The sequence below is a fragment of the Poromitra crassiceps genome, assembly GCF_964638095.1.
Source record: "Poromitra crassiceps genome assembly, chromosome: 2".
Classification (NCBI taxonomy): domain Eukaryota; kingdom Metazoa; phylum Chordata; class Actinopteri; order Beryciformes; family Melamphaidae; genus Poromitra; species Poromitra crassiceps.
The window spans coordinates 43,691,804-43,715,241 of NC_139624.1; the positions used below are offsets into that span (position 1 = coordinate 43,691,804).

At 44.7% G+C, this 23,438-nt stretch overlaps 2 protein-coding genes across 2 annotated transcripts in view; both read right to left on the bottom strand.

Moving 5' to 3' along the window:
• Positions 1–23,438, bottom strand: part of cacna1c (calcium channel, voltage-dependent, L type, alpha 1C subunit) — a gene marked incomplete at both ends in the record, with an annotated part of 493,392 nt that overhangs the window by 264,503 nt on the left and 205,451 nt on the right. The gene's annotated exons all lie outside the window — the stretch shown is intronic.
• Positions 5,291–7,471, bottom strand: LOC310791127 (cilia- and flagella-associated protein 58-like; the record flags this gene model as incomplete). The annotated part of the gene is made up of 1 exon (XM_083652827.1): positions 5,291–7,471. The coding sequence occupies one exon, from the start codon at positions 7,469–7,471 to the stop codon at positions 5,291–5,293; it is 2,181 nt and encodes a 726-aa protein (XP_083508953.1).

A 23,438-nucleotide genomic window follows, 5' to 3' on the forward strand; every position in this document is an offset into this window, starting at 1 on the left:
TAAAATGTGGTCCACAGCGCAGAATGGGTCGCAACCCACTTGGACTCAAGTTACCCACCGCTCTGACAAACACCTTTATGGCCTAAATTCACTGAATGGTGTCAAAATGGTGTAAAATAAATAAATAAATAATTTTCAGAAAATGTAATTGATATTTTATGATGGCATTTGTCCTTTGATGATAACCAAAGCATCTAGAAGTCCGTTTGAATTTTCATGTCTGTGTACAATAGTTGGATTCGTTTTTGAGACCTGACTCCAACAATATTGACAAATACTTCTTACAGGCAATGTACACCAGATACGTTACGGCTGCGTCGCGGATCCGGCAAAACTGACGGATCAACTCTCGCCCATGTTAATTGATGGGCGATACATGCGGTATGGAAAAATTACGCACCTGTTCTATTTTTGTCGGATCCCACATACGTCTGACAGATTACATAAGTGTGGGTCTGTTCGCAGCCGTACCGGAGCCGTACCGCATCTGTTCCGGAGGCGGTGTACATTAGCCATTAGTGTTTGTTTTAACCTGCTTGGAGTGCCAGATGGGCGGGGTTAGCCATCGGACAACTCAATGTCTCTAATCAAGTATTTGAAAGTTAATTCAAGATACTTTCCTGTAGCCAGTCCCTTTTTTCCAATTCTTCCACTCTCCTCCTCTTGCACCCATATCCTCCTCTTCACCTTCCACTTCCTCCTCTAAGTCTACCCTCTCTCTCTCTCTCTCTCTCTCTCTCTCTCTCTCTCTCTCTCTCTCTCTCTCTCTCTCTCTCTCTGTGTCACACACAAACACAACACATACACATCAAAGGCCTTGTTAAGCAGACTTGGTGAGACTAATAGTGAAGGCTAATAGCTAGCATGTGGAGCCGTCTGCTGCCTAACCTTCTGAACTACGGTGTGCACATGTGCGTGCACATGTGCATGCGTGTGTGTGTGTGTGTGTGTGTGTGCGTGTATGTGTGTGTGTGTGTGTGTGTGTGTGTGTGTCTGTGTGTCTGTGTGTCTGTGTGTGTGTGTGTGTGCGTACGTGCGTGCGTGCGTGCGTGTCTGTGTGTGTGTGTGTGTGTGCGTGCGTGCGTGCGTGCGTGCGTGTGTGTGTGTCTGTGTGTGTGCGTGCGTGCATGTGTGCGTGCGTGTGTGTGTGTGTGTGTATGGGTATGTGAAATGTGAAATGTGTTTGTGTGTTCAGCACATGTGTTGTAGCTCTTTTTGAACTCGGCTTCACTTATAGAACTGAAGGAATCTATAAAGAAGGAAATGACGATGTGTCACTGAGCCAAACTGTAAAGCACAGTTTGTTGCTAACATAGCGGTGAATAGGCATTCTCAGGTTTACAGATGATGTGATTGACTAGCATCTGTGTGCATTAACTCAGTGCATGTCATTTGATGAATATATAAATTCATTAATTTATGTTGATAATTTCTGGCAGTGGGCCTGCATCTCAAAGGCCTCAGTCACAGTCACAGAATGAAAATAATGTGCTATAGTTATCTGGGAAGGCATGGCAATGTTTTTGTTTCACAGCTGCCTCAGCAGGAATGTGAAGGTGCAATTAAAGCACTGGAATATTTAATCCAGGAAAAACACAGCGGCAAAACATATATTCAGCCCCCGCAGCATCCACTAAACAAGACTCAGCCCCCGCAGCATCCGCTAAACAAGACACATATTCAGCCCCTGCAACATCCGCTAAACAAGACACATATTCAGCCCCTGCAACATCCGCTAAACAAGACACATATTCAGCCTCCGCAAAATCCGCTAAACAAGACACATATTCAGCCTCGGCAACATCCACTAAACAAGACACATATTCAGCCTCCGCAACATCCACTAAACAAGACACATATTCAGCCCCCGCAACATCCGCTAAACAAGACACATATTCAGCCTCCGCAACATCCACTAAACAAGACACATATTCAGCCCCAGCAACATCCACTAAACAAGACACATATTCAGCCCCCGCAACATCCACTAAACAAGACACATATTCAGCCCCCGCAACATCCGCTAAACAAGACACATATTCAGCCTCCGCAACATCCGCTAAACAAGACACATATTCAGCCTCCGCAACATCCGCTAAACAAGACACATATTCAGCCCCCGCAACATCCGCTAAACAAGACACATATTCAGCCTCCGCAAAATCCGCTAAACAAGACACATATTCAGCCCCTGCAACATCCGCTAAACAAGACACATATTCAGCCCCCGCAACATCCGCTAAACAAGACACATATTCAGCCTCCGCAACATCCGCTAAACAAGACACATATTCAGCCTCCGCAACATCCGCTAAACAAGACACATATTCAGCCCCCGCAACATCCGCTAAACAAGACACATATTCAGCCCCTGCAACATCCGCTAAACAAGACACATATTCAGCCTCCGCAGCATCCGCTAAACAAGACACATATTCAGCCTCCGCAACATCCGCTAAACAAGACACATATTCAGCCTCCGCAACATCCGCTAAACAAGACACATATTCAGCCCCCGCAACATCCGCTAAACAAGACACATATTCAGCCCCCGCAACATCCGCTAAACAAGACACATATTCAGCCCCCGCAACATCCGCTAAACAAGACACATATTCAGCCCCTGCAACATCCGCTAAACAAGACACATATTCAGCCTCCGCAACATCCACTAAACAAGACACATATTCAGCCCCCGCAACATCCACTAAACAAGACACATATTCAGCCCCCGCAACATCCGCTAAACAAGACACATATTCAGCCCCCGCAACATCCGCTAAACAAGACACATATTCAGCCCCTGCAACATCCGCTAAACAAGACACATATTCAGCCCCCGCAACATCCGCTAAACAAGACACATATTCAGCCTCCGCAACATCTGCTAAACAAGACACATATTCAGCCCCCGCAACATCCGCTAAACAAGACACATATTCAGCCCCCGCAACATCCGCTAAACAAGACACATATTCAGCCTCCGCAACATCCGCTAAACAAGACACATATTCAGCCTCCGCAACATCCGCTAAACAAGACACATATTCAGCCCCCGCAACATCCGCTAAACAAGACACATATTCAGCCCCCGCAACATCCGCTAAACAAGACACATATTCAGCCCCCGCAACATCCGCTAAACAAGACACATATTCAGCCCCCGCAACATCCGCTAAACAAGACACATATTCAGCCTCCGCAACATCCGCTAAACAAGACACATATTCAGCCTCCGCAACATCCGCTAAACAAGACACATATTCAGCCCCCGCAACATCCGCTAAACAAGACACATATTCAGCCCCTGCAACATCCGCTAAACAAGACACATATTCAGCCTCCGCAGCATCCGCTAAACAAGACACATATTCAGCCTCCGCAACATCCGCTAAACAAGACACATATTCAGCCTCCGCAACATCCGCTAAACAAGACACATATTCAGCCCCCGCAACATCCACTAAACAAGACACATATTCAGCCCCCGCAACATCCGCTAAACAAGACACATATTCAGCCCCCGCAACATCCGCTAAACAAGACACATATTCAGCCCCTGCAACATCCGCTAAACAAGACACATATTCAGCCTCCGCAACATCCACTAAACAAGACACATATTCAGCCCCTGCAACATCCACTAAACAAGACACATATTCAGCCCCCGCAACATCCGCTAAACAAGACACATATTCAGCCCCCGCAACATCCGCTAAACAAGACACATATTCAGCCCCCGCAACATCCGCTAAACAAGACACATATTCAGCCCCCGCAACATCCGCTAAACAAGACACATATTCAGCCTCCGCAACATCCGCTAAACAAGACACATATTCAGCCCCCGCAACATCCGCTAAACAAGACACATATTCAGCCCCCGCAACATCCGCTAAACAAGACACATATTCAGCCCCCGCAACATCCGCTAAACAAGACACATATTCAGCCTCCGCAACATCCGCTAAACAAGACACATATTCAGCCCCCGCAACATCCGCTAAACAAGACACATATTCAGCCCCCGCAACATCCGCTAAACAAGACACATATTCAGCCCCCGCAACATCCGCTAAACAAGACACATATTCAGCCCCCGCAACATCCGCTAAACAAGACACATATTCAGCCCCTGCAACATCCGCTAAACAAGACACATATTCAGCCCCCGCAATATCCGCTAAACAAGACACATATTCAGCCCCTGCAACATCCACTAAACAAGACTCAGCCCCCGCAACATCCGCTAAACAAGACACATATTCAGCCTCCGCAACATCCGCTAAACAAGACACATATTCAGCCCCTGCACAACATCCGTTAAACAAGACACATATTCAGCCCCCACAACATCCGCTAAACAAGACACATATTCAGCCCCTGCACAACATCCGCTAAACAAGACACATATTCAGCCCCTGCAACATCCGCTAAACAAGACACATATTCAGCCTCCGCAACATCCGCTAAACAAGACACATATTCAGCCTCCGCAACATCCGCTAAACAAGACACATATTCAGCCCCCGCAACATCCGCTAAACAAGACACATATTCAGCCCCCGCAACATCCGCTAAACAAGACACATATTCAGCCCCCGCAACATCCGCTAAACAAGACACATATTCAGCCCCCACAACATCCGCTAAACAAGACACATATTCAGCCCCCGCAACATCCGCTAAACAAGACACATATTCAGCCCCCGCAACATCCGCTAAACTAGACACATATTCAGCCCCCAACTTTGGTGCGTTATTTTGCCACCTTCCTGACAAGCTAGCATGCCATGGTTAGTACCAATTGATGCATCAGTTCTTCTAGTTTCATATATCAGAAACTTCACTCTGATCTGGCTTTAAAACTGAGCCCACTACAGCCTCTGGAAGTAGGAACTTATATTGTGATATTTCTGAAAATCAGCCCAAGCCTATTCCTCAGGGTTAATGTGTTGGTGTATTATATATACATGCTCTGGTGGACCACCAGGCAGGGCCCGCGGACCACACTGTCATGGACATTATGACATCATCAGTGATGTCATCTGAGCAGCGAATGAAACAGGCCCGGTTGGAGCGGCCCCAGGCCACAGCTGAGAAAGAAAGAAAGAAAGAAAGAAAGAAAGAAAGAAAGAAAGAAAGAAAGAAAGAAAGAAAGAAAAAGAAAGTGGGCAGGTCGCCGATGATGTCATAGTTCTAGAAGGCTTGGCCTGGTGGCCAGGTCACTACTACTGATGTCATACCACCGATGATATCATAATGTGAGGGGCGTATACTACGTTCACACTCAAGCAATTGTGATGTCACCCAAGCAATTGTGACTTTTTTGGAGGGGGTTGTTGATTTTGAAGCCCCCTCCAGTGAAGTGTGATTTGCTGCTGGGCTGAGGCAGAGTTGTCAGCTGTTCCATCCTAGCCTTGGGACTCTGCTCGCTCTTGTGTTTTTTCAGACTGTGGTATTTCTTCTTGGTGTCCGCTAGTTCGTTGGCCAACCTTTCCTTATCATTCTTGTACTCCTCGGAGTTTGACTGGAACATTCTCAGCTCTGCTGTTAACGCCTTGATCTTTTTGTTTCTCTCTCTGAGTGTCCACTGGCATTGCTGGAGCTGCTCAGCTATCTCCAGACCTGGCTGCCGCACCAGACTGTGTCTCATATCATACAGCTTGTCCTTTTCATTTAATAGGAGCTCCTTGTCCACCACTTCTTGGCATTTGGTGATCAGGCGTTTCTGTAAGGACTGAATCTTCAGGATGAGCATATATTTGCTGGGGTCCTTGGCCTTCAGCTCTCCCTTCAGGATATTGTTGTCCTTCACCACACGCTTGTTTTCCTGCTGCTCCTTAGCCAGGGCCAACTCCTTCACACTGATCTCGTTCATCAGCTGGATGAGCTGGTTGTTCATAACATTCAGCGCCATCTTCATCTCTGTGATCTCATCCTGAGCATCAAAGAGGGTTTTGCTGTAGAGATCCCTTTCGGAAGTGACAGTCTCAAGCAGGTTCTCTTGTAGTCTGTGCTTGCGCTCCAACTCCGTGACCTTCTTCTTGCCCTCAACGATCGCCATCTCTTGTTGCTTCACTTTCTGCGTTAGGCTGTTGGTCTCGTTGATGTAGCAGACGCAGTCTTTGTCAAGCTGTTGGATTCTCTGGCGCTGTTTCTCGGCCTCATGGTGGTAGTTTTGGATCTCCTGGTTCAGGTTCTTCTTGTGCTGCTCTTGGAGCTTCACAAGGTTCTGCTGCTCCTCTGTCACTTGAGCAGCTTTGATCATGCTTTTATTCAAATTGTCTATCTCCATGACCAGCTTGTCTATGTTTTTCCTGTAGGCTTCAGCTTGCTTTTGTGAAGCCTCAAATTCTTTCTCCAGACAAGTGATCTTGTTTTTCAGTGTCTCCCTCTGCACCTCCCCATCTGCAATCTCCTGCTGCATCTGACTCACCTCCTCTTCTTTAATCTTCAGGTCGTTTGCATTCTGCTGAAGTTCCATGGAGAGCTGTTCATTGGCCGATGAGAGCTGCTCGCCCTCCTGCTGCAACTTGGTGTTCCTCATTTGTGTCTGCTGCAGCTCCTTAGTAACTCGGTCATTCAAGATCTTCTGCTCCTTTAGCTGCTGCTTCAGTCTCTGCTGTTCCGCTTCGGCCCGTTGGGCCTGCAGCATCAGGGCTTTGACGTCCGTCGTCTGGGCCTCCATGTCAGTGTGCAGCTTCTTCACTTCCTTCACTAGCTTCGCCCTCTGCACCTCTGAATCTGCATTCTGATCCTCCATCTGGTGGAACCTCTTGTGGGTGGCCTCTCTCATCTTTGTGAGCCCGGCAATCTCCTGCCGCATCTGACTCACCTCCTCTTCTTTCATCTTCAGGTCGTTTGCATTCTGGTGACTTTGCAAGGAGAGCTGTTCATTTGCCGATGAGAGCTGCCCGCCCTCCTGCTGCAACTTGGTGTTCCTCATTTGTGTCTGCTGCAGCTCCTTGGTAACTCGGTCATTCAAGATCTTCTGCTGCTTCAGCTGCTGCTCCAGTCTCTCCTGCTCCGCTTTGGCCCGTTGGGCCTGCAGCGTCACAGCTTTGGCGTCCGCTGTCTGGGCCTCCATGTCAGTGTGCAGCTTCTTCACTTCCTTCCCCAGCTTCTCCTTCTGAAGCACCTCCCGGGAACACATGTTCGCTCCTTGTTCAACCCTTCTTGTTAGGTTTGTGAGTTCATTTTTCAAACTCAGAATGATGTCCTCATCCCTCCTCTTCTTATTGAGAGCTGCATCAATCATCTTCCAAGCTTTGTCTAGCTCCTTCTTCTGACATGTAATTATTGACTCATCATTGTTGACAAGCTTCAGGGCAATAGCAGTTTTGTTGGTGTTGCACACCATCTCTGCATTCAGCTCCTTGCATTTGGACATGAGCCTCTTCTCTCTGTCGTTGGACTTCCTCAGCTCACTGAGGGCCACCTGCAACCTTTTCTCCAAGGACTCAACCATGTTGGATCCTGGGAATTAAGAAATGGAGTCACAATCCATACTAAAATGACCAAGGCCGTCTGAGAAGTGTGAGCTAAATTATAGGCTACCAGACTTGGTTCATGATGAAAAGGGAGATTCTAGTTAATAAGGTCTGAGAAGGAACTAGCGGTTCTTACTTATAGCCCCTGCGTCGGATTTATGACATCACTGATGATGTCACAATGTCCATGACATTATCAGTGTCTCAGTGTCTGTCATACATCCTAGGGTGGATGTATGACATCACTGATGATGGATTTTGGGCACTTCACTTGTGATCTGGACAACAGGTTGCCATTGTCTAGGTTCTCAGATGTGTTCATCAGATTGCTCGGCCACTGGGGTGCTGTTGCTCGGCGGACGCTGGGTTCCGTCCTGCCTCTGAGCTTCATTCGACTGATTTGACCTTTCTTTCTCAGGAAAAAGAAAGATGTTATCTTGGATCAGCTGCAGCTAAATATTCGGGGGTCGATTCAAGCAGTTGATGTCTCAAGTGCGGTGCCGATTATATAATTTGTTGTGGTATTCATTGCAGGGTCGTTCCTAGGTTGTCAGTCGATGAGTCATGTTCCTCCTCCACTCTCACAGACTCAGGGGGTATTTTGCTCTTAGCGTTCTTCGTAGTCATGATGGGTGACATCTATTTCACTTTTCAAAGTGACGGAGCCTGCCGTCATTGATAGTTAGTCCATGACAGCACCGTTGGGGTCTTTCCGCGCTGTCACATGGTCTTTCCCTACTTGTCAGTTGCACTTTCACAGCAGTCACTGGATACTGCATATCAAGCTGATCAGTTGGGGTAAATGCTTCATTGGGGTCATCAGGTGGGTAGCCTCCTTCCTTGGTGTTTCAATGCTGATAGGGCCACAGCACCTCCAGAGGGCTCATTGGTGACAACCGGCATCCCAGGTGCACCCCCCTCTGCTTTTATCCCTTCTGCTCTATGGTGGTAATCTTGCAGTCTGAGTGTGGTTCCTACTGATAGCCTCTGTAGGGTAGGATTGATGACATCACTGATGATGTCACAATGTCCATGACATCATCGGAGGGGGAGAAGAGGGAATTTGAGTAGGGAAGAGGGACAGAATGTAGGGAAATAGTAGATGGATAAATCCAGAAGGAGGCGCTAATGCAGCATAAAGGATGCCAACTGCCATAAAACACCACAGAAGAAGAAGAACAAGAGGGAGGGAGACAGAGAGAGAGGGGGAGAGAGAGTGTCAATATCCCATTTTTGCACCTTCCTCCTATAACAAACAGCCTTGTGCTGAGTACTGATTTTATATAGACTATAATATTCCTATGATACTCCTACCTAGGCAGGACTTATCGGCCCCTATTCTCCCACAGGCCTTCGGCGCTAAAACGGGCCTTATACGCAAAAAAACGTGCCTTGCGCCTGCCTCGGGAAGATATCAACATGGCTTTAGGCTGTCAAATGCGCTTTAGGCGGAATGGGCGTGGCGCACTCCCTGAATGGGTGAGAATGGGCGTTTCGGCCTTAAATGCCAGCCTAATGATATCTTCCCACCTGGCGTAAATTTAGCGATTTGCGCTTTTGAAAACCAGGCCTATTCAGTGCGCCAGTTGCGCGGAGCACTCCTCTGCCTCTCCTCTGTCACCCTTCTCTGTGTCACTCCCTCTCTCTCCTCAGTCTGACAGGCACAATACGACTCTCTCTCTCTGACTCCCTCGCTCAGACAGACACAACACACGTCCCATAGGAAAAAGAAGTTGTAAGTTCACTGCCTGGCATGTGAAATGTCCCAGCATGCATTGGGCTACTCCATTTCGCTACTAAATAGCAACCAAATGAGCCGAAATAGATATAAAGGTAGATCTAAATAATGTGTAATGGTAACACAACCTGCAATTGTAGAACATTTCAATATTGGACCAAATAAAACATCGAAATGAAAACACCACCCTATGTGAAACATATATGTCATCCTGGGCCTATATATATCCCTCGTCGATTTAATGTGATTTAGATAAGTGACAGCGTAACGCGCTTCTACTGTCATGTGCTATACTGTGATGTCTGCTCCAATAACTTGGCCCTACTTCACATTTAGTTTTACAATAAAAACACATTTCTGCAATGACTTTACATAATGTAGGCTATATTTATGTGTATCATCCTACCTGCAGCAGGGGAGAGAAAACGATATCTTTCTGGACAAACTTTCACCAATCTAATTAATCTCATCATATAGGGATAGACTATATTTTTCTAGCTGATGCGTTTAGAACATTCTTTTCACTTTGATCTTGCTATAGTGTAGCGTATTTACATGCTTGCAGTATTTAAACTGCAGTTAGATTGGTTTGAGAAGCATAATAATATGGAATAATAGCCTATATATGGAGACAGACAGACGGGATGAAGGGAGGGGGGGGGAGCAGAGCGCTTGGCTTGTCTGGTTTTACTGGTTTTCTCCGTGGAATTGGAGCTTAAAAGGCAAGCGTGTGACTCTTTACTGCACTTCTCCAATGAGCAGACGGTGCATAATTTTACGCTTAAAAGGCGTGGTTATAATGCTTGAGGCCGCGTGTAGCGCCGACACCAAGATATCGAGTGCGCTGGTCCACACCCACTAATCTGGGCTGCGCCAGGCCCTAAACGCAGTTTCTACGCCGATGCAACGATAGGGCCCATCATGTCTATGGCAGTCAAACTGTGGGGCAAGCATTTTGCCCTGGTCCACTGGATGAGGCTCCCAGAATCCAATAAGTAAGATGTAGCCTGAGTTTTGATGCTAGACAGATGTTTCCACCAACATAATTGTGCTTTTTATTGCATGCACTGTGAAAACCTCACACAAGAAAGAAGAAGAAAAGTTCAATATCAGTCAATTGCAACCCATTTAAATAAATACTATAATAAAATAACAGCATAGAAACTACTGTCAACAATAAGCTATGTGTATGTGTAAGCTCATACAGTTAGCACTTCACCTAAGGCATGGTTTCATTATCAGTTTTACCAGGTTTAAATTACCTGGAATAGCCCAAAACAATGTCAGACAAAACTCCATTCAGAAAACTGCGAAAATGAATTCTGCCATATTGAATGCGAAATAGTTACTGCTGGATATGTGACATAGGCACGTGACATGTGTGATCCATGCAAAAGTAATATTTTTTCTTTTTCTTTCCTTTTTATATGTTGGGAAATTGCGAGCAACATATCAGCAAAATGGCACAGAACAAGAAAAAAATGCCACCAGGATTCTATTGAATACTATACTGTAGCTATGCATTCGTACCTTCTCCCACAATACACCAATATGAGATAATCCACCAATACAGTATGTGTTACCCGGCTCTCTGGGAGCCGCAAGGAATTGTGGGACGGTAGTATTAGCCGCATTATTGTTGCCAACGCGAAAAAATGAATTCTTCTCAGCAACTAAGTAACAGATTTCAAAACTGATTGTGCAATTGAAAGCAGCGTCACTTTACTTGCCAGCTAGCTGTGAGTTGAGCCCGGCGAAGCTTACTGAAGTAGCCTACATACATACAGTAGGCGAAGTTTGAACTTTAAGGTTGTGGGTGCAGAAAGAATCTAGAGGAAAATTAATAATTAGGATAGCAGCAGGTGCATTTTCATATGCCAACTAATATGCCAAATGAGAGCGGGTTGCAAGGCCAGTCTCGTTGGAGCCATTCTGTGCGCAAAAATGATAAGACAATTTTGATAGGTCAATTCCGTGACGTGCGTGAGCTGAACAAGCGCGTGCCCTTCCTTGGCATAATACTCCCAAGTGGCGGTGTAACATTACGTTACACTACATGGGCTGCTGTGGACACCACGGATGTGTAGTAGGCTAGTTCTGTTTATAGCATGGACTCGGACTGGACGACGCGTGGAGAGAGAGGATCGAGGGAGAGAGAGGAGCAAACTAACGTTAAGTAGCCTAATAACTAGCAGATCTGAAAAGCCTGTAAACAAGTGAGAAAGTTGCAAAAAGGAGAGAGCTATGAGTGCTTGAGCACTGAGCCGTGTAGCCTATGTTTAAATGTACAGTGTTGTAATTGCCTGTAATGGGTGCGCATGCGAGATGCCCGTGCAGGCGGTTGCATCTGGCTGCCATACCAGAGTAATGGAAATTAGACCAGAATAATATGTTGTAATATGTAATATGTTTTATAATAAACATTGAAAATAATCACAGTCACACAATTATTCTATCGTTTATCTAGAGCAAGGCATTACAATAAATAAAATATTACTTCTGTGTTATAATTAAATAGATAGTTAAATCCCTATGCATTTTGGCTACGGCCACTGGAGGGTGTACTGCACCCCTGAACCAACGCAAACTTCGCCCATGCATACGTAGCATAACGTGTAAGTGTGTTCAGATTCTCTTAGACCCGCGATTGTCTTTCTCTACAGTAAGCCCTTATGAATTCTCTTTCCTTGACCTCATGACGTTTTCCAGCGAGGTCAAAGAAAAGTGGCTAGGAATAGGAGTTTGGAGGTATTTTTTTGACCATTCAAATCCGGCCTCTCTCTCTCTCTCTCTCTCTCTCTCTCTCTCTCTATCTCTCTCTCTCTGTCTGTCTCTCTCTCTCTCCTCCTTCCCTCTCTGTCTACAGCCCAGTGATGGCAAGTCAGGGACAGCTAGAAATGGAAAATCGATGGTATTTCTTTATACTGTATTGAATTCTCCATTACATAATGATCTGAACTATGTATGATCTTTTTCTTAGTACTATTGTATTCCTTGAAAAACAGGAAATGCCGTTTGTATAAAAGTAAGACGGATGCCACTCCTGAATGCTAGTATATACTTTTTAAAATGTGTAATCTGGCATCACACGTGACAGTTTTTACCTGCCATTACATGACAGCATCTGTTTCCTGTGAAAATCTTCACGCAGGAAAATCACAAACCTACTGTATGTACATGTTGGTTTTAACATGTGACTTTTTTCAAAGTGCATGCACCAGTTCTTTATCTCATTGCTCGCCATCTTTCTGTCCTTCCAATACCGCTACTCTCTCTCTCATCCCTCTCTCCCCCTCTTCACCTCTCTCTCCTTCTCTCTCTCTGTCTAATACTCTGTCACTCTCTATCCATTATTCATGGCACAGTCACAGGCGGCATTAAAGGACCTCGCAATATCGCTACGGCAACGACGCAGCAGAAGCAGCAGCCGCATTGGATCATGGGAAACTGGGTCACCTCCCAGGAGCGGGGGTGGGGGCGTGGGGGGTGCAGCAAGGGAGGTCGCTGTCACACACACGCACACGCACGCACGCACACACACACACACACACACACACACACACACACACACACACACACACACACACACACACACACACACACACACACACACACACACACATACACACACCTGATACTTGTCCTACAAAGCAGGAGGACAGGAGAGGAAAAGTGATGCAAGTAATGAGAGAGAAAGACAGAATGGAGAGAATAGCCGGGAATGAGAGAGAGACTGAGAGAAGAGAGCGAGATCAATGATCCAGCTACAGCAACTGGCACAAAAAGCACACAGCTTAACTCATTGAGTGCCAATGACGACAATCGTCGTCAATTCGATTAGTGACGTAGAGTGCCAATGACGACGATTGTCGTCAATTGCGTTTTTTGACGGTGGGACGTGGATCAAAGCCTATTACATCTCCTATAAAAATATGGGAGCTATTGAAGGTGTATAACCTATTTTACAGACCCATTAGGTGGCGACAGTGCTCTCCAGATTAGAGAAAGGTCAGGAAAACAGCAGGAAAAAGCCCCGTGATGAAAGAGAAACCGCTCATGCTGCAGCCAGAGCCATATAGATTGCTCTGGCTGCAGCTGACGTTGGCTGCGAACAGCAGTCAATCCGCGCCCACAACTGAGCCCCTCTGCCTCTGTCTGTCTGTCTGCATAGTTTCTCCACACGATTAGCCGCCAGAAAGGCAGCACCCGACGCCGAAGGGCCAAACCATTCTCAGCAGTCCGGTTTGGCTTTTCCGTGTCGCGCTGGGAGCCGGCGCACAAAAACGGAGCGCTCCGCAAATAGACTGGGTGCGTGAGGCTGTGTGTTAGTGTGGGGAGGAGTTTGCAGCTGAGGGGGGGAGAGGGGGGTGGGGCACGCAGGGCACTACACAACTACACCACGTCACTACATCAGAAAATATTAGCTTCAGACTCAGTGAATGTGCTTGAAATGCTTCATTTCACAAAAGGCGGAATATCTCAGCTTCTAATTTGAATCGTGTCTTTTTGCTCAAAACAACCTATCTTCTCCGGCTCATAACTAAAGAACGGAAAATGGTATCAATAAACTTTTTTTTGCAGATGATAGAAGAGAGTCTCATCGTTCTTTGTGCATGTTCGGTGTTTACATAGTAATATCACACAATATTCTGTGGGCCTCGAGAAATCACTGAAAACGCTCTGAAACTCTGGCACTGGGAGCGTCCGTTCTCCAAAAGTGGCTGGCACTCAATGAGTTAATGTGAGCTGTATGGTAGAGTGGACACACACACACACACACACACACACACACACACACACACACACACACACACACACACACACAAACACACTCTCTCTCTCGCTCTCTCTCTCTCTCTCTCTCTCTTTCACTTATACACATTCCCTTCACCCCTGGATAGGTAGTACACACTGTTCTACACCTAGCTACCATGTTAGTCATGAGATGTTAAGCTAGCCTGGGCTCGGCTGCGCTACATTAAACTTGAGTAAACTAGACAATGACAGCCTTTTCTAATGTTGTAAATATGCACTTTACTTACACAGCATCCCTGTAATACAGGTTCTTTCAGGCGCTGTAATATTAGGCAGATTTTGTAAACTATCTGTCATGTCTATCAACGGTTTTGGATAGCATGCATGATCACGGTCAAATTGTTCAAATGTCAGTTCCAGTGTCTCCTTGTTTATTAACCCATTGATACCTGATGCAGCATTTGCGTGTATATCCCTCATTTGTGTGTGTATCCCTTTAACATCGCGAACCGCGTCACGTGGTCTTAAAGGGATACACACACAAATGCTGCATCAGGTATCAATGGGTTAAAGGCAGGGGTGATAAAGAGAATGTACTGTTATGACTGGGGTGCAAACTAACAGATTATTTTTTCAATAATAATTGCTAACAGAACTTTAATTATGTCTCCAGCTATGGTGTCACAGAATGAAATGGAGCCATGACAAACAGATTTAAGTACATGAGTGGAAGCAGCAATTACGAACAATGCCTAATTATTAAATATAATCCATCTCCATCCAACCATCCGCTGAACATGATGGCCCCAAAACAGATCAAGAAACAAAAGAGAACAGATGTGAAGTCACGATTACACTGCAGATGAGCCACTGCAAGGACAAAACACACTGTGTCTCACTGTCTAAATACTGCATCTCAAGTCGGCCACACTGAATGTACCAAATATAAGTTACAGTTTCCTGATGCATCTCTACTGTCTCAAAGCTTCAAAATCCTTCTGTAACTCCTCTGTTTCTCTTTATACACCTCCTTTGTGCTTGCTATAAGGGAACAAAGATACATTGATTACAATGCACATGTGTTTGTGTGTGTGTGTGTGTGTGTGTGTGTGTGTGTGTGTGTGTGTGTGTGTGTGTGTGTGTGTGTGTGTGTGTGTGTGTGTGTGTGTGGTAGCTACATAGTGTATGCAACCATAGCAATGAAATGTTATACACGTGTACACATACGCTACAGACACAGACAGACGCATGCACCCCCCCCCCCCCCCCCCCCCCACACACACACACACACAGCACAACATAATTCTAGCCTGCATGTGGTTCTGTGTCTTTGGTCAATTAGCTAAAAGGACAGCATGGCAGGATGTCAATACACACACACACACACACACACACACACACAGACGCACACGCAGACGCACACGCACACACACACACACACACACACACACACACACACACACACACACACACACACACACACACACACACACACACACACACACACACACACACACACACACACACACACACACACACACACACACACACACACACACAGCCTGTCACATGTAGCGACCAAGGAAGAAAACGGAAAACTGTTTCTATGGGAACCGGGCCCTTTGATGATGCAGAAAAAACACGCACACACGCACACACACACACGCACACGCACACGCACACACACAGACACACACACACACACACACACACACACACACACACACACACCAGATTCCCTGGATCATAGCGACCTTGTGTGTAACTCTAAGTGCACCGTCACCTCATGTGTGTTGGCGTGTGTGGTTGTTTCCCCCCAACAATTATGAGTTTGTTTTTGCATATCAATGTACGACACTGTGTGTGTGTGTGTGTGTGTGTGTGTGTGTGTGTGTGTGTGTGTGTGTGTGTGTGTGTGGTTGCCAGATCTCAGATTAGATGGCTAAATGTCAGTGAATATCACACTAAAATGACTATGTTCTCCCTGACAGAACCAGTGCACACTGTATCACTGTATCATCAAGTATTCATTTGATATCAAGCTAAAGTGGCTCCAGTGGCATGGGTTTCAATTATTTTATTTATTTATCTTCTCTGTTCTGAAGGCTTCCAGGGGGCTTAGATAAGCAGGACTGTGACCAGGAAGCCACCAGTTCAAATCCCTATAACAAAAAGGTGTAGGGAAATCACAGCAAAAACACAAAACACTTACTGCACCTCTAAGGTAGGACAAATAAAAAATGTTGTGGAGGTGAGAAACCTGCATCCATAGATCAATCCATGATGTAGGGAGACAATTCACAATGCACTGAGAACATCTGCTAGTACTTTTTACATTCTAGTACCGGTACTCGTCATTCTAGGACTGACTGATAGCTGGTGTGCAGTTTGCTTTACTCCAGTCAGTGACGTCACTCCAGCCTGTTATGACTGCTCAAATATTAGTCTGGAGTGATAGAGACAGAGATGCTCTCCCTCTCTCCCTCTCTCTCTCTCTCTCTCTCTCTCTCTCTCTCTCTCTCTCTCTCACACACACACACACACACACACACTTGTTAGCCGCCCTAATGTGCACAGAGGCGTTACCATGGCACCAGTGTTTGCAAGGAGGTGGGAGGTGTGTGTGTGTGACGTGCGCACACGTGTGTACTCCTCTTATATACTGCATGTGTCTCCTATTGGGATTGCAGTAGAGTGTTGAACCTACATAATAAAGCTCTCAGGATCAGTAACCAGACTGATAGTCTCACATGGTCAGACTCAACGTCTTACATCAGCAAGCTTCCAGCGTCTACGGCTGGCTACTGCGAGACTACCAGACTGACCACTAGGGAGAAAAAAAAGAAAGGGGTTGAGCTAGATAGAGAAACAGAGACGTAAGGGACAATCAACGACTACGTGCGTTATATGATTTTAATGCAGGACGTGGAGGCAAATAAGTGAAGTGCATGAAAATCCTATAACGCACAGTTAGGAGTTGATTATCCCACTTATACCATGATGGTCATTTGCCAGCAATATGAAATAAAAGCATTTATGAATTTTTGGTGCAAGTTTAGCAATCAAAGTCTTTCACAAGCCATAACTGTTTACCTAGCAACACTTTGGAAACCGACTAATACCTGTAAGCGTTAGCATCCCGTCAGCTTCTCCTGCAATGGAAATGTTTGCTGTTCCATAATTAGGAGGAACCTTGGATACGAGCCTGTATGGTGCAGGAAGCTAGTCCGCTCAGCTCATAGAAGCTGAGGTAACGAGTTGAACAGCTGTGCTGTTTGATTAAACAGCTGTGCAGGTTGGGGAGCAGATGAATTTACATGTGATTAGACTGAGCCGGACCACGTGTGCATTATACGATTTTGATGCACACCTGCCGGCCAATCAGAAACAAGTACAATATAATACAGTATATTCACTACTTCCACATAAAGAGCAAACTATGTCATGATGATGATCTGTTACGATCATGATCTCTGTCTAAGTCTAGTCATGTCATTCCTTGTGGGTTCCTGCCCTCCACACCTGCCCTCAACCCTCAATGTTGTCCCTAGTCTGCCTGGTTACCTGAGTTTCTCTCCACCAATCAGTTTGCCTCATGTCTCTCCTCTGTTCCCATTCACCCAGGTGTTCCTCCTGTATTTAACCCTGTCTCCTCTGTCTGTTGGTCAAGTCACTCTGTGTGTGTGTGTGTGTGTGTGTGTGTGTGTGTGTGTGTGTGTGTGTGTGTGTGTGTGTGTGTGTGTGTGTGTGTGTGTGTTCCTGTGCTACGCCTGTCCTGCCTGTATTCCCTCTGTGTGAGAAGCTAAGTCAAGTCTTGTTTGAGCTTGAGTCTTGCCTCCTGTGTCTGCACTTGGGTCCACACCACTATGAGTTCATGACACTATATGTGTTTTCAATGTTTCCTACTCTGAATCCACTGACCTCAACATTCTCTCTCTCTCGCACACACACACACACACACACACACACACACACACACACACACACACACACACACACACACACACACACACACACACACGAAACACCTGTGCCTGTGTGGAAGGTGTTCTACACATGATGCTGCCATGATCACAGATATGAACAGAAAGGACAGATAGAGGAGAAAAGGGAGGGTAGAAAAGAATAGAATAGAATAGAATAGAATAGAATAGAATAGAATAGATTGTCCAAGCCTGGCCTGAACCCAGAGCCTCTTCCCGCTGTCCTGGCAATTAGAATAACTATAAACTGTAGAAATGGCAAATCTTCTGGCTGATGGTCTCATTTGCGGGTGTAGGTAATATAGACTAACTTAGACGGACTCATAACCAGTCAAAAGTTCCTTGTAGGGGCTGTAACTATGTTGCTTCTTTGGTCTGGATTTTCTCTGTTGCTTTATTGAACAGGATAAATGTGTTGGAATGGATTTTTCTATCGGCCTATTGCTCCTTCCACCGTCTGCCTTTGTGACAAACTCTTAAAACTTTAACTTGGTTTTGCGCTGGTGCTGGAGAAACAGCAGTCCTCTTTCTGCTTTGTGCCAGAAAGCAATCTGCCTTTGTGCTGTAAATCAATGCATCAGATTTCATGTGCTATCCAATCTCGAGACACACACTGTAAAATACACAGAGGCTGACAGTCCTCTCAGTGATGCTTGACTTGTTTGTTTACATCAATTAATTTCTTCTAACGAGGCTTGGGAAGTAACTGATTACATGTAATCCGGTTACTGTAATCTGGATACAAAAAAGGCAACTGTAATCCCTACAGTTACAGAAAAAAAGACGTAAACAACACAGTTACATTTTAGTCAAGAAATTGGGATTACTTGCAGGATTACAATTTAAAATAATGTATTGTATATTATATTTATTGCATAATTTGTATATTTATTCAAGTGGCTATGCACTGTAAATATCATATATATGATAAATATCATAAATATGATATATATCAATATCATATGGTGCAAATAAAGGACTAGTCCACCCAAAAAATAAATGACTAGAAACCAGATAACATCAGTGCACTGTAAACTGAAGATGGAAATATGGTTATTGTATTATCCCATTCACTCTGAGTCTGAGTTCATCCTATCAAAATGTGGATTACATTACATTTTTAAAGTAACCCTCCCAACCCTGCTTAAAAGGAATAATTAATGATTCACTGATGTCAAATACATGCAACACATGGAATGTCCCTGACTAGCACTTTAAGGGGATGATGAGACGGACACCTCTCCCTGTGGGAAGGTGGGACAGAGAACTTTGAGTCTTGGTGATGGACACAGACATTACTCTCTCTCTAGTCTGTGCTCTGTGGGAGTTGTAATGTGGGTCGATGTGAGGCAGAGATGGACACTTTTAGCTCAGTAAAAATATCTCACTCAATCTCTCTCTCTCCACTTTGCCTCTCCATCCCTCTCTCCTTTCCCATAGTCACATCTAGAGCCATCAAGTCTTTGCCAAGGTATTGCTGTCTCTCCAACTGTTGACGTGCGTAACGCCTCCTTGACTAATGCCAGGGGCAGTTTAATAATCTCAGCCCACCCTAGAAAATAGTTTTTGTTTTACAGACAACAGTTTTTATATACACATTAAATTGATATGGATGGATCTATACCTCTTATTCAATTATACATACTCTGGTTGGTTGGTTGGTTGGTTGGTTGGTTGGTTGCTATTTGCCTTTTGGTTGACAGCACAAAGAGGGAGAGAGGACGATAGTGAGGGAGAGGAGGAGAGAGAGCAGGATGGAGTTGGCACAGAGAGAGAGAGAGAGAGAAAGAGAAAGAGCAAGAAACAGGTGAGAAGTAGTCAAGACCCAATATCTTTATTGTCAGATTTTGAATTTCTATGAGTATCTGTATTGTCTCACAGTTAACATGAGACTCTGACCAAAATAGTCATTATCTAACAGTGTTAAATTCTTGTACATTACATAATGGTGAAGTTTAATAATTCTACATTTTGCTGGAAAGCCCCTGGAAGCCCCTCAAGGACCCCTGGTGGTCAGTAAGATGGGCTGGTTGAGCCAATGTTAAAACAATCTTTATTTATTATTTATTTTTACTTTAAAACTCTATCTTTTAATTTGGTGCTGGTAAAAAGTGGCATTCTTGTTTTTTTCCCCCCATTTATTCAATATTTTTCATAATAACATTTGTAATGACACCTTTGTAAACAAAGTGATGGCTTTGTTGCTCAACATTAACACTTTGAGTGCCACGGCCCTTGGGCAAAAGGTGCTGTACTGTGCCACATAGGCCGCAATGCATTTTAATATAGCCATATCATTTTTTGTTCCTCTTATATGGACAACCAATAGCCTCAATGAAACTTTGAACCCTTCTGTTTCATTAAAAAAAAAACTGTGTTTATAAACCGTTCCATTTTGGAAATACACCCCTCTGAAAAAGAGTGTTTTCGACCGAAAAGAGTATGCTGAAATTAGTTTCTGAGATAATCACATCTTTATGTTAGAAAGGCGACAGAATGAATTCTGCTTTGAGTTCGAGCCTGCTGCTGCCTGGGTGTGTGTGTACTGTCAATGGTTGTATGCTGTTAGTGCCCTGCGTGCCCCACCCCCCTCCTCCCCCTCCTCCGTGGTGGGAGGAGTCGAGTGTCTCTGCTGCGGTTTGCTCTGAGTTTGATCTGCACTGAAAAGTCCGCTGCCTGCATCCCCCGCTTTTTTACAGCGTGTCCTCGGCTCCCAGCTGAGAATAATGTAACTTTTCAGAAAGACGCTGGTGTCGCCGTGTCGGCAACTAAATCATATGGATGGACTATCGCAGCGGACACGGATGGGGCTCAATTGTGGCAGCAGATGACTGCTGTTCACAGGCACAGCTAAGTAACGTTATGCTTCAAGCATATCAATGGCGATTTCCGTTTCCTCATGACTTCTTCTCTCTTTTCTCCTGGCCTTTGTCTAATCGGGAGGGCACTGTCGCCACCTAAGGGTTCTGTAAAATAGGTTAGACACATTCAATAGCTAGAGAGGGGCAAAAAACCAGCACTCAAAATAATTCCTTTGGGTTGTTTTATTTACCTTCAAGCAAGACAATGTACGTTTCGGCGTGGAGCCTTCCTCAGCATTGTGCTGACAGAAGACGGACATGACGTATAAATAGTGTCAAACCGGAAGTACAATCAATTACATTATCAAGTACTAGGAAATATCTCACAACATAAAATACCACTGAATATAATATCAAAAACATCAGAGAATATCAAAAAAGAGATAAAGGTACAATTTTAAACAGTATACTTGTATATAAGTCTGTATATATTACACAGCAGGAATGCAATAATGTTTTGCAGACGAGAAGAATGAGGCTGGATGGCCACACTTGTGTTAAATAAGCACAGATGAAAAGTCAACATATTAGAATAACAAAAATCAGTAAGAAAATATTAAAATAGAATTAGAAAAATACATAATAAAATGCATATAAGTGAATGCATCGGATAGAGATACTGCAGGTCCACACATGACGCTCCCACACTGCCTCACAGTGCAAGAGCATCATGCGTGAACCCACAGCACATCCACCCGACGCACCCCCTAAAGAAAACAACCTAGCAAAAGTTCTTCGTTCAAGCCCTTGGGGTGTTCTGTCTGTAAGGTATGTATCCAAAATGCCTCTCTTTGTAACAAGGCCTTGTCTCTGTCACCCCCCCTCTTCAGTGGACTGACCTGTTCTATACCCTGGAACCTGAGGGAACACACGTCGTGACCAAACTCATTAAAATGCCTGGCGACAGAGGATTTTATATCTCTGTTTCTAATGCTACTCTTGTGTTCTGAAATGCGAGTTTTCAACTCTCTGATAGTTTTTCCAATATATACTAGCCCACATGGACACTTCAATAGATACACAACAAATTTAGTTTTACACGAGATCCTACTCTTAATCGAGTACTTTCTTCCAGAGTGAGGATGGAAGAATGTCTCTCCTCTGATCATAGCATTGCATTGAATACAGTTAAAGCAAGGAAAATTACCATTCTGTACATCAGACAAAAAATGGGAGGGGCCAGGGGGGCGTGTGTAGCAGTCAGCTCTAACGATCATATCTCGTACATTTTTTGCCCGTTTTTGAGCAAACAAGGGAGGCTCGCCAAATAAATGGCCCACTTGGGGGTCACTTTGTAAGATATTCCAGTGACTTAAAACACATTTTTTTATTTCCTGAGAAGCAGGTGAAAAAGTAGCAGCACACACTATTCTAGACCCTCGGGCAGGGGTGGACTTCGGGACCAACAGGTCCTCACGTTTCAACCCCCTAACTCTCTGTAGGCTGTTCTCAAGGATTGAACTATCAGAGAGTTGAAAACTCGCATTTCAGAACACAAGAGTAGCATTAGAAACAGAGATATAAAATCCTCTGTCGCCAGGCATTTTAATGAGTTTGGTCACGACGTGTGTTCCCTCAGGTTCCAGGGTATAGAACAGGTCAGTCCACTGAAGAGGGGGGGTGACAGAGACAAGGCCTTGTTACAAAGAGAGGCATTTTGGATACATACCTTACAGACAGAACACCCCAAGGGCTTGAACGAAGAACTTTTGCTAGGTTGTTTTCTTTAGGGGGTGCGTCGGGTGGATGTGCTGTGGGTTCACGCATGATGCTCTTGCACTGTGAGGCAGTGTGGGAGCGTCATGTGTGGACCTGCAGTATCTCTATCCGATGCATTCACTTATATGCATTTTATTATGTATTTTTCTAATTCTATTTTAATATTTTCTTACTGATTTTTGTTATTCTAATATGTTGACTTTTCATCTGTGCTTATTTAACACAAGTGTGGCCATCCAGCCTCATTCTTCTCGTCTGCAAAACATTATTGCATTCCTGCTGTGTAATATATACAGACTTATATACAAGTATACTGTTTAAAATTGTACCTTTATCTCTTTTTTGATATTCTCTGATGTTTTTGATATTATATTCAGTGGTATTTTATGTTGTGAGATATTTCCTAGTACTTGATAATGTAATTGATTGTACTTCCGGTTTGACACTATTTATACGTCATGTCCGTCTTCTGTCAGCACAATGCTGAGGAAGGCTCCACGCCGAAACGTACATTGTCTTGCTTGAAGGTAAATAAAACAACCCAAAGGAATTATTTTGAGTGCTGGTTTTTTGCCCCTCTCTTATTATTTTTTGAGCCGTGCACCGTAACTTTTTGGAACTTTTGAGAGTGCTCACCAGTCGTGACTTCTAGTCACTGACTATTTGGACATTCAATAGCTCCCATATTGTAAGAGGCGATGTAAGAGGCTTAGATCGACATCCCCCCGTCAAAATATGAATTTGGAGTTATTGACGCCATTTGGCGTCGCTGGCAGCCTACGGTAAATTTCTCTTGACGCCATATGGCGTCGCTGGCACTCAATGTGTTAAAGTACATTTTCTCAGATTTGTTGGTGTCTTTCTAGTCACACAATTTAATAGTCAGTGC